Source organism: Clupea harengus, chromosome 23 (assembly GCF_900700415.2).
Source record: "Clupea harengus chromosome 23, Ch_v2.0.2, whole genome shotgun sequence".
Classification (NCBI taxonomy): domain Eukaryota; kingdom Metazoa; phylum Chordata; class Actinopteri; order Clupeiformes; family Clupeidae; genus Clupea; species Clupea harengus.
The window spans coordinates 10463273-10479861 of record NC_045174.1 but is presented as its reverse complement, the minus strand read 5'-3'; the positions used below and the strand labels follow the sequence as shown (position 1 = coordinate 10479861).

The 16589-nt window shown below is 44.4% G+C and overlaps 1 protein-coding gene across 5 annotated transcripts in view; it reads right to left on the bottom strand.

Moving 5' to 3' along the window:
* Nucleotides 1-3735: 3735 nt before the first annotated feature.
* Nucleotides 3736-16589, bottom strand: part of tbkbp1 (TBK1 binding protein 1) — a 51079-nt gene continuing 38225 nt past the window's right edge. For 4 of the 5 annotated variants that reach the window (XM_031561116.2, XM_031561120.2, XM_031561117.1 and 1 more), the window contains 6 exons: nt 16278-16480; nt 15071-15132; nt 7536-7651; nt 6086-6106; nt 5109-5920; nt 3736-4187 (listed from right to left, as the gene is read on the bottom strand). In XM_031561116.2, the coding sequence (XP_031416976.1) occupies nt 4056-4187; nt 5109-5920; nt 6086-6106; nt 7536-7651; nt 15071-15132; nt 16278-16480 (1346 nt within the window). In that variant the 3' untranslated portion in view covers nt 3736-4055. The remainder of the gene's footprint in view (nt 4188-5108; nt 5921-6085; nt 6107-7535; nt 7652-15070; nt 15133-16277; nt 16481-16589) is intronic. The other variant, XM_031561118.2, reaches the window with a different exon arrangement.

Sequence of the window (16589 nt, the reverse complement as noted above, 5' to 3'; positions counted from 1 at the left end):
ATAAACTCTGACGACGCACAAGAGAGATTATTGGGCGTTAAGAGGAAAAAACTGTGGAACTGTGAAACAACCAGTTGGAAATTCCAGTCTTTCCAGTCTTAGTGTTCACAAATTCACCCTACAAGGGGCTTTTTTTTACCAGATAGATTTTTTCGGTTGCAAATAGCAATTTTTCCGTTTCTGTAAAAAAAAAAGTGTGCATTGTGGTGTACTGATTTACAAACAGTTTTTTTTCTCAAATGTGCAGCTTCCACGCAAAATTCTAGATATGACATACTTACAGTGACTCAGTAACGAAAGGGATGTGGACGACCCTTCTCAGATAACAGTCCACATTGGAACAGATATGACCACAACAGAAGCAGATCTGGCCTAATCTGTTCCACACTAAACTGGTATTAAGATTGGAGCTCAAACAGTAATGGAATGATTTGAATTTTTCACAGGGCTTGTCTATGGAGATAGTTATACTACCATTGCCTCTGTGTATCGATACTTTTTATGAGGTGACTATGCGGTTGTAATAGTGGTGTATTACATGGAACAACTGATGCGTTAGGTGGTCTTACAGAGTATGTAGTAGATGAGTCAGTGTTAGTTAGGATATTAAAAACGGTTTCCTGTTTTTGCAAGTTGTTACCTGTTTCCTTTGAAGGGAATACATTACAGCACTTTACAACTCTGAGGAAGCTTTTAATCTGTATTTAATCTGAGCAGAAACCCATGTGAATGATTAGACTGCTGCGATAGCTAATTATGAATCAATAATCACTGGAGACATCGGGACAACATCAGTGCTAGATCCCATTTATTTCTTGTTGTATTTACAGAAGAAGAAAAAAGTAACTGCTGATAACAAGGCCTTGGAGTTGCTGTAGTTATCATGACATATTACTGACACTCTCCCATGTCATCTGTGATTTGACTCGTTTACTTTCAGTAGCTGTGCAGATTTGCCAAGCCCCTAGAAAGCCATATTCACAAAGCCTTGGCCCCTGAGTTATTTAAGAAAAAAAGATAGTAAGGTATAGTAGGGTCATCTTACAGTACGAACCAAGAGAAGAAAACCAGAGACCAGAGAAGTTTCTTGTTTCTTTTTGTAGGTAAAGCATTTGTTTTCATATCCAAATACAAAAAGACGGGAAAAAATGATTAAAGACAAAGATAGAGAGGAAGGGAGAAATTAAGGTAAGAAGGTGAGAAGAAAAGAAAGTAAAAAGGAAAGAAAGAAAGAAAGAAGAGAAACAGCAGCATTGGCTCTTTAAATAACTCCTGAGTAAATTCTTTGTGAATAGCGCCTGAAACACACTATCGAGCTCTTGTCAAACTGGGCTTAGGGGGGGGATGCATGGGTGGTACTGTACACCAATAACATATTTACATTCACTGGGGAGGGGTTGGTGCTGTTCTGGACATGTACTGTGGTTGATGTGTTTGACTTATCACATACACGTGGATCCCCATTCTGACTACTTACAGCATGAAAACATGATATGCTTAATTGGTACTTTGCCATCATCGGAAAAAAATGGACATGTGTCCAGTCTTCAGTGTTGTCACCCATAGTTTCTCTTTGGTTGTGTCCTCTCATTGGTTCTTTAGCAGTCTTAGCCTCCCCACTACTGCTGATACTGTGTATATAGAGTTCTCATTGTATGTCAAGAGTGATCTTGATTTATTTTCTATGTACAGTTTTGGGGTGAGTTGATAAGTGTTCGGCTTTAATTATAGTTTTGGGTTGCCCTTTTTTGCACTTTTATGTATTTGTGGATGTCATCAAATCTGTCACGTGTAACTAGCCATGATTTCCCCATGGCTGAGGTTTTATTTAGCATAAAGGGTAGAAGGGCTCACGATTCTCCTGTGCTATTTTCTCTCTTTGGTTCATCATTAATTAGGTCAGGAGCATTTTGAATGCCCTAAATGTGTGTAGAACGGTACGGTCAGAGTGAGAGCAGCAAGTAAGGAAAATTGTCCTCAGCCATAGAATATCGGGAGTGTTTTAGAATGTGTTTGTTTTCAGTACTGGCTCACTCTGAGTAAACGATTATGGCACTACATAGCATCATCAATAATAAGAAGAGAGCTTCTTTTTGATTTTTGATTTAGTTTTTTTTTTTTACAACAGAGCTTGCAAAATGTTTGTCTATGTATGTACATACATTTCAATTTCAACAGTATGCCACACAATAAAATTGAGATACATAATGTGTACATTTATATTTGAAGTTATAGTTTTAAAAAGTTTCAGAGTATTAAAATGCTTTCAGGACTTAATAGGAATAAATGTTCTCATTTTCATTACATTTGTTATCATTACAAGACATTTATTTCCTACATACTGAACACTTTTTCAAATGAATCATCAGATGTAATGATTCTATGCGCTTAAACCATAACCCATGATTGAGGTTAAGTACCAATTACGTACATCATATTCATAACAGCATCTCCTTATTTAAAAAAATCAAATTAGCTCATTTATGTAATTTGTGTTGATTAACTGTCCTGTTGATGACACAGTTTCACAGGACTCTAACAGCTATTGAACATACATGAGAGAGACATAGACAAAAAGGGTTTTTGGGTTTGGTGTTGTTTGTTCCTTCAGTCTCCGTACAGAACTGTTTTTGGAGGTCTCAGGTCAAAGCTTGTTTTAGGGGGAGGTCTTCAGGAAGACGTACAGTGGAGATGATAGATGAAACATCACATGCGAATGCTATCAATTACTTGTGTCTACTTCCTACGGTATCTCATTGTAGTTGGTACTTTAGCAAAAAAGTTCTACAATCCTTTGAAACATACGGGAAAATAATTTGGAGAGTTTCTCTTTCAAAAAATAAACTATCTAACTTTTTTTTTGCTTCATTGGTTAAATGTTGACCATTTCCTTGGGTGTAAATATAAAGAGGGGTTGTCATGGTGTGGGTAAAGTGCTGTGATTTTAAATTAATAAAATAATTTAATTTAATTAAATAAATTCTCTATCTGCAAAAACAGCCATTTGAGCAACTGGATTTACCCACCTTTGGTTTTACCCGCTCAAAATGACTGCGAATACTACAGCATGCCCTGTCCTGCAGGCCATTGTCATTTCTTCGATCAGAACATAGACTGACAGTAACTCAGCTTAAGTGCCGTCACTGGGGGCCTACCTAGTCTACCTACCAAGCGCCAACTCTCACAGACATTAAAGGACGCTGGCGGGTGAAACTATTTGTTTTTATATTGGGTTTTTTTCTTAATGCAAATAAACACATTTGAGTAAAAACTAGAATTTCATGCCGTTTTAGTCCTGAAATATGTTGCCACTCAGCGACCAAAGTAAAGTTTTCTGTCAGGGACAAAGCAATATGGAGCTTTTGTTTGATAGTGTGAAGTAATCAGGTACTGTGTTTTGGCACACATAGGGCTTGTGAAGAAAGTATTTAAGAGACACAGCATCAGTTGCTGCACAGAATGTGCCGCCTGACTGTCTAGACACTGATTCAGTGCACCTTGCTACTGGTAGAGACACCTAGCAGAGGATGCTGCCACTGCATGCCTGATCGGGGCTTTAGGGGAACCTGATTGAGAGATACTACAAGGGTTCCAGAAAGCTTCTGCTAATGTATGTATGTATGTATGTATGTATGTATGTGTGTGTGTGTGTGTCTCTCTCTCTCTCTCTCTCATTGTATGTGTGTGTGTTTGTGTGTCTCTCTCTTTCTCTCTCTCTTTCTGTGTGCGTGTGGGTGTGTGTGTGTGTGTGTGTGTGTGTGTGTGTGTGTGTGTGCGTGCTGTGGCTTTCAGCGCGATCTTCATCACAGTCCTCCCACGGTTTGTGAGTGTTATTCTGCGCTCAGTTTCCAGGATGCCCACCCTCAGCTCTTACATACAACTCAACCTCAACACTATTATCTCCCCCTCAAGCAAAACAAACATACTAATACAGGGGGCAGGAGGGGGGAAACTACAATGATGGTTAGAAGCTGAAACTGAAAGCGAGACACTGAGGCTGAAGAGACGTGAGGTGAGGTGAGGTGAGGTGAGGCGTCTGGGGGTGGGGTGGGGGGTCAGATGATGCTGTTCTCCAGGTGCGAATCGATGTGCTTGATCAGGGCGTCGTCGGGGTAGCCCATGGGGAAGATGAGCTGGCACAGCGGGCAGCTTCGCATGTCGGTCTCCTCCTCAGTCTCCATCCACAGCTGCAGGAAACACACAGTCACACACACACACACACACACACACACACACACACACACACACACACACACACACACACACACACACACACACACAGTCAGTCATCGGTTTAGCATGGCACAGTCTGCGGTCGAAATGGCTCAGCCTCTGGTCATAAATACTGCACCGTCTGGTCGAAACTAAGCTTGGTTTAAATAGCCTAGTGTAAGCTCAAAACAGTGTCCAATCTGGTTAGATTGATGCAGTCTGTGTGGTCAAGACAGCACTGTGACAGATTTAAACAAACTCAGTGCAGCGTCTAATAAATGTGGTCGGTGGTCAAAATAGTGAATCTGCTAGACTGAGAGTCACTGCCCTGCAAAAATTTCTAAATTGCTGGTAAAATTAGTGCCATTGCAGGTGGCAGCAGATAACTGACAGATCAAACCAGCTCAGTTCCAGATCTACACAACAGAGAACAGGATCAAAACTGCGTTTTTCAAGGACAAAACGGTGCAGTCTCCAGTCAAAACAGGGCTCAAAGATTAAAGCAGTGCGCTCGTAATTCAAAACACTAAAACTAAAAACAGCAGAAGCACAGCACAGTTTAACTGCAGAGACATTACACAAGTCTTAAGTCACATCAGGTAGCTTGTAGTACCCACAGCAAATTAACTGGTGAATGGTGAAAGTCACCATGTTTAACCATTCAGAGTTAATAAATACCGACTCTTTACTCAGCCATCTCTAAATACTCAGTAGGCCAGGGAAAGTCTTGAACCGACTATACTAACTGCCTAACTGCTTTTGCTGTTTTTAAGAACATTGCAGTTTGGTTACAAATCTGACAGCTGAATTACAGCATTTGTTTTATTTTCCCATAGATCTTAACATTATTAAGTCACAGAACAGATGTTTATCGAAGCTTGATGTTGGTCACTCACATTGATGGAGGGCCAGGACTGGGCATGTTCTGCGTGTAAGTATCCTTGCGGGCAGAGTGTGTTTGGCCGGGCAGGGATGGGGAACGCCGAGCACGAGGCCGGGCCTCTCATGACCCCGGAGGGCACCGGCGAGACCCCGGCCAACCCGAGAGTCCGCGCTGGGCTGATGGGGTGCGGGCAACTCCACTCCTCCTCCTCGTCGGACGACTGCGGAGGCTGCGGGGCGGCGTGCAGCGGAGCCGGGGGCGTGGTCGGCTGCGGCTCAAACCTCAGGTGGGACACCTCGGCCAGCGAGAAGCCCAGCTCCCTCGGCGAGTGGCGCGGAGACTCGGCCCGGCCACCGCCGCCCTCTCCCCCCATCAGCTGCATGCCCGGGTGGGAGCCTCTTCTTTGGGCCACGATACGCGGGGTGCCTGGGTGCTGCTGTTGGCTCTGCTGCTGCTGCTGCTGCTGCTGGCCCTGCTGCTGCTGCACCTGCTGTTGCCCCTGCTTGTGGTACCCCTCCACATAGGGTCGTGGCTTGGGCAGGGTGGAGACCGGGTCCAGGGTGAAGCGCGGTGGCCGCTGGTACGCCGACGGGTCCGCCACCTCCGAGTAGCTCCTGCGGCCCTGGAAGCTGGCGCGGAGGTGCTGCGTGGGCGGGCGGCACGAGTAAGAGGCTGGGCCGTCGCTGAGCTCTGGGAAGGGCAGGGGGGAACGGCGGTGCATGTCCGGGGAGAGGTGCTGCAGCACCGGAGAACGTCTCTGGGGCACTGGGGAGTGGCGCTGGGGGACAGGAGAGTGGCGCTGCGGGATGGGCGAGTGGCGCGAGACTGCGGAGGGGGCACAGAGAGAGAGAAGGCAACGTCATGTGGAGTAAGTACGCAAGTGAATATACTCACAAAATATACTCAAATGATCAACATATGATATACTGACTAAAGAAATACTGAGGCATTAGACGTAGTCAAAGACTTACTGTATCATTAAAGACTTACTTAAAGGATGAACTCTGACTGCTGTGATTGTTGTAGGGACAGCAAAGTCAACATTAGGGACATTAAAACATGGGTAAGGATTCAACAGAGATAATTAAATCAGGAACTCTGCAAAACTGCATTTTATCTTCCATGAGTTTAGTTTGGTAAACTGATTAGGGCCTGTGTAGATGAGAAATACAAATTAATAATGAATAAAGGAATTAATGAATGCGTAGTAATACAATTGCCCTGACCAACGGATGTGTGAATACCCCAAAAATGAAAGTACTAGTCTGTAATCTATTTATACAATTTAATTGCTTTTGATTTTCAAAGGGCTGGTACGGTTAATCACCTCTTAATTACGACACAATTCTCTGGTAATTATGGCACAGGGAGATAAATTGCTCCCTTTTTATCTCTGACTACAGATACGGAACCAGCTGTTGTGAGTCGGAGCTACTTTTAAGGCTGGCTTCGGCTCCGTGCTTCTCTGCATCAACACCCCTGAGCTACAGCCATGCGAAGTCTTCCTTTTCCTCTTTCTATTTCCTCTTTTAAGTTCAACATTTTTTCTACGAAATCATCACCCCCCTACCTACTCTATGTGTTTTTTTTCTCTCATTTTTTGCAGACTCTGGCATGTTGCGCTGTTCCGCTCTCTCGCTCTTTGCCAGGGGACGCCACACCGCTTCGAGTCAATAATCCTCCCTCCCTCACCCAAAGAGACAACCAAAATATTATAAATGTAGGGCCATATTTGCATGCCCCTTGCAATTGTGCGAAAGCTATCAGTTATTAAAGGAAATCCGCCCCCCGACTGCTGTGAATGAAGTTCTGCATTTGGTCAGATTTACGTTGTGTATGGTTATGGCTATGCAGGAGGGGTGGGGGAGCTGGTGTAAGATTGAGGTTCTTTGTGGTTTTTAGGGGCTTTAATAAAAGACTTTCGCTAAAAGCTATGTTCTAAGCTATGGAGAACTGCACTAAAATGTCTTTTGATATTTGACAGGCTGCCAATAAGCTCATTTTTTATATTCCCCTGGAAACACCTGTGAGTAGCCAGTGTGGATGGGTTAAAAAAAACAAAGACCGCCCAACACCTCATGACAATAGAACTCATACTAGCAGTCCAGATTCAAAGAGAATGGCAAATTGTTGCTTACACATAGGAATACTCCCATTGTCAAAAAAAAATCAAATTACACTTCTTTACCTCAATTATATATATTCATTTGATGATTGCACAGAATTCATTTTTGTCTTCATATGCCATGAAGATGCCTTTTTCTACTCAGCAGGTAGGCTGTATGTTTTCAGCTGTTGCTGTGACGATGGTTGTGACCATGGTAGCTGTTATGATCGGTGTGACCATGGCTGTGATGGTAGCTGTGATGGTGCTTGTGAAGGTAGCTGTGATGATGGCTGTGATGGTCATTGGGCCAATGGCTGTGTTTATGGCTCCTACCTGGGCTGGCCTGTTCCTGGGACACTTTCCTCAGTATCTCCGTCTGCTTGGAGCTGAGCGCCTGCAGTCGGCCCAGCTCCTCTGTCAGCTCTGTGTAGGCCAGGGCCAGGTTCACCCTGCAGCACGACACAACACAACACAACACAACACAGCTCAGGCACGTTACCAACCTTCTGCTGCAAGGGCACACGTGTCATGTGTCTCTTGGGATCTTCAATGTTTTCTACTGGGGAGAATACTAAATAAACAACAATGAAAGTTTAAGCTCACAAATTACAAAACTTTTCTTGTTCAGTATGAGATCTTTCATTCAGCCTCAGTGTGACTAGGGCTATTTGAGTACCAAAAGAGGAACCTCTTTTTTTCTGAGTGCAATGTTGAACTTTCTAGTTCTTACAAAGCACTAAAGAACCACAAGGTTACCCACAACTTTATAAGAGGGCTGCTCTAAGTGCAACTGGCACTACACTTGGCAGCATGTCTGGTATTTAAAACAACTTTCAATCTAAAAATGACTAAAAATGAGAAGGTGTTTGACCTGACAACCTAACAACATAACAATTTTAATAGATTTAATAGAACACAAGCCAGATAAAAAAATACATTTAGTGCACAACATAGTATACTAAATATTCAAGTTGCTGATGATAATAGACACTCTGTTATTTATATACTTATTATCATCATTACCACTGATAGCTGCTACTGTTGCTACTATAACTGCTACTCTCTGGAGGATGCAGCTGACAGTGGCTTGTGGGACTTTCTTGACTGTTCCGTGTCGTCATGATGGAACACTGTGCCAAATCAGCTATTGACGAGCCATGTAGGGAGAGTAAAACAGTTGCCACGAATCTCGAAGCTTCACGCCAAACAGAACACGCTGACAGCGAACAAGCTATTTCCAGCCAACGAACAGTCAGCACGACTTCACCATGGCAACGAGGCCTTAACAGAAACATCTCTTGGAGCTCTTGTCGTGAACAGCATCTGAATGCCTCTGTGATCTCAATGCTTAATGTCAATATTCACAGCAAATTCCCCACTTTCATCTGAGGTCAGATGTTGCTATGTTACCACAATAATAGAGTGGTCAGAACATCACAAAACTAAGGCCACCAAAAGATACCTAGATACCATTAACATGGAGGGAAGGCAGCCGAGGAGACTGTCACTGGGGAATGAAAGAAGCCTTAGTGGGCTGCAGACGAGAGAGAGAGAGAGAGAGAGAGAGAGAGAGAGAGAGATAAAATCAGAGGTTTAGCTCTATTTGATGTCAGCAAACCACTTTCAAAAAACTCTGCTGTGTTTTATTATAAACTGACACATAGACAGCTGTGGTAGATAGTAACAGATAAGATGCTGCATGGCAGGTGAATGATGGGAAAACAGTATCTTTGTTTTCTGTATATATCTGTTGGCCTATAAACCTAGGGTCACAATGTATGGAAATGACTAAACCTATAGGCAAAGTCAAAGATATTTTTCCAAAAGCCAAACACCACCAGTATACACATAGAGTCTCATAGTATTTTTTTGACTCAGCAGAGACAAAACTAAATATGAAAAGTTGCAGACTCCAAAATAGAACAGACTGTATTGGAAGGTTACTGCACAAACAATATCCAAACAGCACTTAATTAGATGTTTCTGACAGCATTGTCTCTCCTTACAGATGAACTGGAGCCATTTTAGCAATTATATTTCTAAGAGTGCTGTATGAGGCAGCACTGAAACCTACTCGCTAATGATCTATTGTTAACACACCATGCTAACGTTAATGATGTATCAGTGGATTCCACCACAAAGCCACAATCAGGCTTAAAGGTGGTAACAGCTGAGGCTCATGATGCTGATATCTGACAGTGTGTGTGTGCGTGCGTGTGTGCGTGCGTGTGTGCGTGCGTGTGTGCGTGCGTGTGTGCGTGCGTGTGTGCGTGCGTGCGTGCGTGCGTGTGTGTGTGCGCATGTTTCTGTGTGAGTTTGTGTGCATGTACATGCCTGTATGTGTGAGTTTGTCTGTGTTTAGGGCTATGTGTAGTGAGTGAGTGGATATGTATATTGTGTATTATTGCGTGCAGTCAGTATGTATGCGTGTAAATGTTTGTGTTTGTGTCTGTGTATGTGTGTGTGTGTGTGTAGTTCAGAGGCCTGCGAAGACTCTGGTCACCAAATGCCCTGGAGGGTGGAAGCTGAATCTTGCACCTCACCACTCGCTCCGTGAGGCCTCCTCACATGTGCAACAACACACACACCCACTTTTGAAGCTCACATGCACCGCAGAGAGGAAGAGCATAAACACAGAGAGAAGGAGGGAGAGAAAAGGAGAGAGAGAGAGAGAGAGAGAGAGAGAGAGAGGGAGAGAGAGAGAGAGAGAGAGAGAGAACGGCTTATTTTCTTAGAAGTTGAAACGGAAGGCTCACCAGAATACATCAACATACTATTTATGAAACACACACTCACACACACACACGTTCAAAGCTCCTTCTCCAAGAACCAAAGCATCCACCCAGCTGACCACAAAAGAAAACACATTTAAACAACATGACATTTTGCACTATTGAAATTTGTACAGGAAATTATACCGCTGAGCAATTAGTTATTTCAGTTAATACATGACACGAAAGTGACTATACAGCACCCACAAACGAACATTCAGATCTCCTTTCAAATCTGTAATTTTCTGTCAACAGCAATACATGCCCACTGATATTCAGAAGCCATATGCACAGTAGGGTGGCCATTGGCAGCCACAGATTAGTTAGAAGGCCACTTGTGAGCCATGGAGAAGCTACCGAATGGCCAGGCTACTGCTACGCTAACTTCAGCGTAAAGACACCAACGTTACAGGGCCACTCGGCGAAGGACTAGAATCCCTTGCTAGATGCGCGCCTGTGTAAATCTGTCTGTGTGTGCGAAACTCGGCTTTTCACACCTGTTCACATGATTCTCAACTTCTTGATGTTTCAGACGCTCTGAGATTTAGGGGGTGACACCTCTAATTTTATCGAGCGCATCACGTCTCACTCCTCTGCAGGTGTGAAGAGCATAAAAGATATAACCTTGCTAAAAGACTAGAGTACGTTCTCTCACCCTGTCTCTCTGTGTGTGTGTGTGTGTGTGTGTGTGTGTGTGTGTGTGTGCGCACGCGCGCTTTTAGTGCAGGGAGTATGTTTACGTCTCTGCCTCTGTGTTCATGTGCTTGTGCTGGTATGTGCATGTACATGTGCAAGCACATTTAGGGAAGGGCGGAGAGGAGGTCTGTGAAGGGTTTTCTGAGTATGTGTGTGTGTGTGTGTGTGTGTGTGTGTGTGTGTGTGTGTGTGTGTGCGTGCGCGCATGTGTGCTTGCGTGTATGTGAAGCGAGGGCTGGTGTTTTTTTTTGTGTTTGGGTGGGGGAGTTTGTGTGTGTGTGTCAATCTTTTTTTTGGAGAAGACTAATGATTCAACAAATATATAGTTGTGTGTGTGTGTGTGTGTGTGTGTGTGTGTGTGTGTGTGTGTGTGTGTGTGTGTGTGTGTGTGTGTGTGTGTGTGCAAAACATTTGTATGTGAAAGCCTGCATGCTTGTGTATGTAGGTCTGTACATATGTGTGTGTGTGTGTGTGTGTGTGTGTGTGTGTGTGTGTGTGTGTGTGTGTGTGTGTGTGTGTGTGTGTGTGAAGCGAGGGCTGGTGTTTTTTTTAATGTGTTTGGGTGGGGGAGTTTGTGTGTGTGTCAATCTTTTTTTTGGAGAAGACTAATGATTCAACAAATATATAGTTGTGTGTGTGTTTGTGTGTGTGTGTGTGTGTGTGTGTGTGTGTGTGTGCAAAACATTTGCATGTGAAAGCCTGCATGCTTGTGTATGTAGGTCTGTACATATGTGTGTGTGTGTGTGTGTGTGTGTGTGTGTGTGTGCCTGTACATATGTGTGTAGGAGGGGCAGAGTGTGTGGGTTGTATGAGCTGTAACTGACCTTTGCTACAGAGATGCAGCGTATGGGCGATTTGTTTATTAAAACTGACACACGTTGCCTAGCAGCCTGTGCACTAGAGGCTTTTAGGCCCGTGCTAAATAAATAATGCCACCCGCCTCTTGTAGGCCCTCCTCCAGGTAACAGATACTTGGTAGGGGTCAAAGGTCACTTTGTAAATGCAGACAAACGTGACTGTGGCTGTTCACGCAGCATAAAGCACGCCGTGCCTCAACAGCTGAGGGGGAAAAAAGGGAATACAGAGCACAGGATGCTAAGTGATGAACCCATGTGAGTGTCGTGGAACTGGCTCTGACCAGGGGCAGGCATGGCAGACCAGGGGCAGGCATGGCAGACCAGGGGCAGCCGTGGCAGACCAGGGGCAGGCGTGGTTGCTCCCAGTGCCCCCTAGTTAATGTATAACATCAAAAGGTATATCTGATCCACTTCACAGTGTGTGTGTGTGTGTGTGTGTGTGTGTGTGTGTGTGTGTGTGTGTGTGTGTATGCACTCTTATGTGCAACTGTTTGTATGCTCAGCAACATTTTCCTCAGTGCAAAGTGCTGATTGAGGTCAGTGTGGTGGAGTGTGGAGATGCACAGAGGCCCATTCCACCAGCATCAGCAGAACCTGGGAGGGAGAACCTCTGCTCTCGTACGGAGCCTGGCACTGACCATGGGCACACCGGCACTAGCGTGGTCCACCAGCACACCTGCCAGTGCTGCTCACGCTACGCAAACACTTCAGCCATGCTCTGGACAAACACATAAGCTATTCATCAGCTGTGAAATGTTCAGAACATAAGAAATAACTCACTACAGATGGTGGGGATTTCTTTTAGGAAGAACTGAAATAAGCACATATGCTGCACAATACGCACCCAATCTCTTATTGAGATGTTTTGGGTAAGATGGATGAATGCCCAGTTTTTTAATCATTAAACTTATTAAAAAAATCAATGCAAAATGCATCAAAATAATTAACTAACATTTCTTAAAGGTACAGTGTGCGATTCTGGCGAAAGGTTATCTGATCTCAACAGGCAATCAGATTACACCCGTCCCCTACGTGCTACTGAAGCAACATGTTAGGCGGCTGGAATTGATGGGATTTGACAATAAGTGTATTGGAAGTTGAATGTTATTCAGCTTTAGTGAGGCTTGTTTTTGTAAAAACTAGCTGTAGCAGTTTTACAGTAAAATTACTAGATTAGTTACTTTGATTCACTATGATTTTTCAAATGTGTCACTATAACAACATACTGTACATACTTACTATATTTACACAATATTTAATATGGAGATTCTGAAGTGCTAAGAAAACAAATCAAATCTCATATTACTCTCTCTCTCAAGTGCAGTTTTGGTGTTTTACAAAATTGGTTATTTTGATGGAGTCCCCAGCAACTTAATCTTCTGACTTCTGTGAACTGTGACTTCCCGTACAATTGTCTTCAAAAACAAGCAACAATGCCAACTCAGACTTGCCACCGGCAACCAGGTGAAAGGTGAAAGTGAAAAGACGTCTTTCCACTCCATACAATATGGTCATTTCTATTCAACAGCCCCACTTACAAGAAGCTGAGGCAGGCCACCTGACAGGAAGCTCAGTCAGAAGGAGAGAGTGGAGGGGTAGTGGAGGCTGGAGGTGGTTGTGTGGTGGTCTAGAGTGTAGTGTGTGCGGTAAGGGGAGCGGAGCGGAGGGCTACGGATTGGAAAGTAGTAGGGGCGCGTGTTTGTGACTGTGCGTGCGCCTACAATGTCTGCGTTTTTGTGTGTGTGTGTGTGTGTGTGTGTATGACAGTGTGTGCTCCTAGTCTTTTAGTGTAATCTCTGAGCCTCCACACGGCCTCCTGAGAGTGTGGTGAGCTGGGAAGGGGAGGGGATGGGACAGGAGGGGAGCAGAATCGCGGCTGCAGGGGAGAGGGGGCCCCCCGTGCCCCAGTGGGGCTTCAGGTTAGGGGTATGGTTAGGGCTCTCCAGCAGACTCCAGCCTGCTCGCCTGAGCAGACACTGCCCCCTACTGGTCATACATATACACATATCTGCATGTTTTACCATCTACTGATAAACACATACATATACTATATTATTCCTCTTTATATATATACTACATGCACTCATGTACAAAGTCTTACTCTCTTCTACAAATACACACACACATATTTACACACACTCTTGCACATCAATGTGGAAAGGACTCTTTCTCTTTCTCTTTCTCTCTCTCAGACACATACAGTCACAAAGTTCATGCGAACATGGTCTTTTTAACTGTGAAATTCTCACTACTGTTTTTCGTCTACCTGGGGAAGGAATGAGACCATGTTGATTCATTGTAGAAAATGTAAGTGAAAATGTCAATTTCTCAAGATGACAGCATGTTGAAAAACACCTGTGTTCTCAGTGCTTTCGCAAAGTGTGCAGGTGTTTGAAACAGTGACAAATCTCTCAGCTACAGCTACAGTCACAGCCACAACTACAAACTCCCACACATAAATTCCTGATTTAAGACAAATATTTGCAAATTCCCAGCCAAGTTTACAACACATAGAGAAACTCTGAAACACATTCCTTTTTGACCAGATTGACCCGATGACAAAACCTCCAAAGGAACAGGCCCTCAAAGCACTCAGATAGACCTACATATGCAGTCATGCCAATACAGCCATTTGAATTGAATTGAATTGAACTGATAGACCTGCCCCAGTTGGCCACAGAGTAAGGCCACATGTACCCATCCCATTGCGAATGCATCTGGTTTACTTCTCAGACCCTAGGCCTCTGGCGCGTGCTGTGCAGCCAGTCACATCTGGATTATTAGAGTGCGGCACCTGAAACGCTCCATTTGTTTTGGCCCTGAATGACTGTGTCTTCACCTGGCCAGTTTAGAAGCGGACATGAATGACGTAATGTACATTTCTTTACAAACGCGAGCTGCAGTTGGTATCGTGACGCAACTGTTCCAGATCTTTTTGCGCTCCACTTGACCTATTTGTCACACATTCTGATTCTGATTCTGTCCCAGCATTTATCATGCAGGACCAGAGCATGTCATCCAGGAGTGGGGCAGGAGTCTCTCCTCAGTGGTTTCTGGTGACTGCCTGCATGAACTTGAAACTCTGATGGGCCCTCCTATAGAGTAGTTATGTCAACAGCACCTTTCTACCTGAACGCCCTCATCAAGGTCTAAAATCCACCTCACAAATCCATCACTCTGCCGACCAGCAGCGCCTGGTGGTCCCTAAACACCACGGAAAATCCCAAGCAAAGATCTTTGCCCAATATTCAAAGGGAAGTCTTATGCACTTGAGTCAAAACTTCTCTTCTCTTCCTTATCTGGCTCTGATGTCCTATGAAACATATTTTTCTCTCTCCTCATGGCACTTTGCTGTTGATGTTTTCTCTTTCACTTAGCAATTTGATTGTAATGACAGTGTCATACCTCACTTGTATTTGGCATTTTCAGATGGCAGATGTCTTAAACAACTGCTCATGTCAACGGGAGATGTTACCAAAGTTACTCATCGCCAGTCGCTTTGGCGATCTACCGTAACATTCATTAATCAACAGACCAAACTTACTGTTCGTCTCCGACCTTCTTGATCCACTCGACGTCACACTGGGCGCAGGTGGAGCTCATGTCCTGTGCAGGAGGAGAACACAGAAACAAGCTCAGGCTCTGCTGCCTCACACACATAGCATAGCATAGCATAGCATCTAGATTTGTTTTTTGCTCTAATTAGAAAATCTACATATTATGGTGTACGTTTAAGTATAGTGTGGATTTATGGGGTGTGTTTGTTTGATTTGGAGAGGCTGTGTTTAATGACTAAAGTGATGTGTCTTTCTGTGTGTGAGAGAGAGAGAGAGACAGCGAGAGAGAGAGAGAGAGAGAGAGAGAGAGAGAGAGAGAGAGAGAACATGTTTACATGTGAGAGAACCAAACAGACAGAGGCCTACATTCATGTGTTTATGCATACGTGACTGAGCAGTAAGGTCAAGTAATGGTGAATCAGAGATGATTCCTGCCATGACTGTACGTCTGACTCTGACGCATGTGTTGACGTGTGCTGACAGTAGCAGGCAAAGCATGTGAGAATGTGACCTGGTTTTTGGATTATTCTGCAGCTGCAACCAGCTCTATTGCACTGGGGGGGCGGGCGGTGGGGGTTCGGGCGGTTTGTGGTATCACCGCAACACAGTGTACACAAGCATACTGATATGAGCTCCCCGGAACACTACCATTCCGCCAATCATAATTGTATCGTGGCACTGTGAGCACCATTAAATTGATACTCGACAGGAGTGCTGCTGCCTGAAATGCACTTCTGTGAGTGCGTGTGGAGGTGTTTCAATATGCCTGTTTCAGACTGTGTATGTGGACAAGAGGAAATGAGCTCTATACAGTATGTGTGTGTGTGTGTGTGTGTGTGTGTGTGTGTGTGTGTATGTGTGTGTGTGTGTGTGTGTGTGTGTGCACTGCACTGCATGTGCACATTCATGTGTATGAGGGTATGCATACTGTATCTGTGTGTGTAGACATGGGTCTATATGTGTGTACCGTATACTGTATATATGTGTGTGCATAAATATTAGTCTCTGTGTGTATGTATCTATAGATATGTGTGTGTGTGTCACTTATGGGTGCCATGCATGCATATGAGGATATGCATGCATATGCATGCATTATGCATTATATTTGTATGTGTGTATGTGTAGGTATGGGTCTGTATGTGTGTTTATGGATATAGGTGTGTGTGTGTGTGTGTGTGTGTGTGTGTGTCTCACTCGTTCTCTCTGGTTGCTCTGCATCTCACGGAGTTCCTCCTGCATGCGCTCACACTCGCCCTTGAGCTCCGTCTCGCGCTGACACGCCCCCTTGGCCTCATGCCGCACCCCCTCCAGCTCGGCCTCGAGTCGCTGCAGCTTCAGGTCGGAGAGAGCGTCCAGACTACGGGAACTCTGCAGGGTCAGTGCCGGACAGTCCAGCACTGGAGATAGATAGAGAGAGATAGAGAGAGAGAGAAAGAGAGCGAAAGAGAGAGAGGAACAGGAAAATGGTATAGTTAATTGTACTTCCACTTACAGGTGTGTACACAC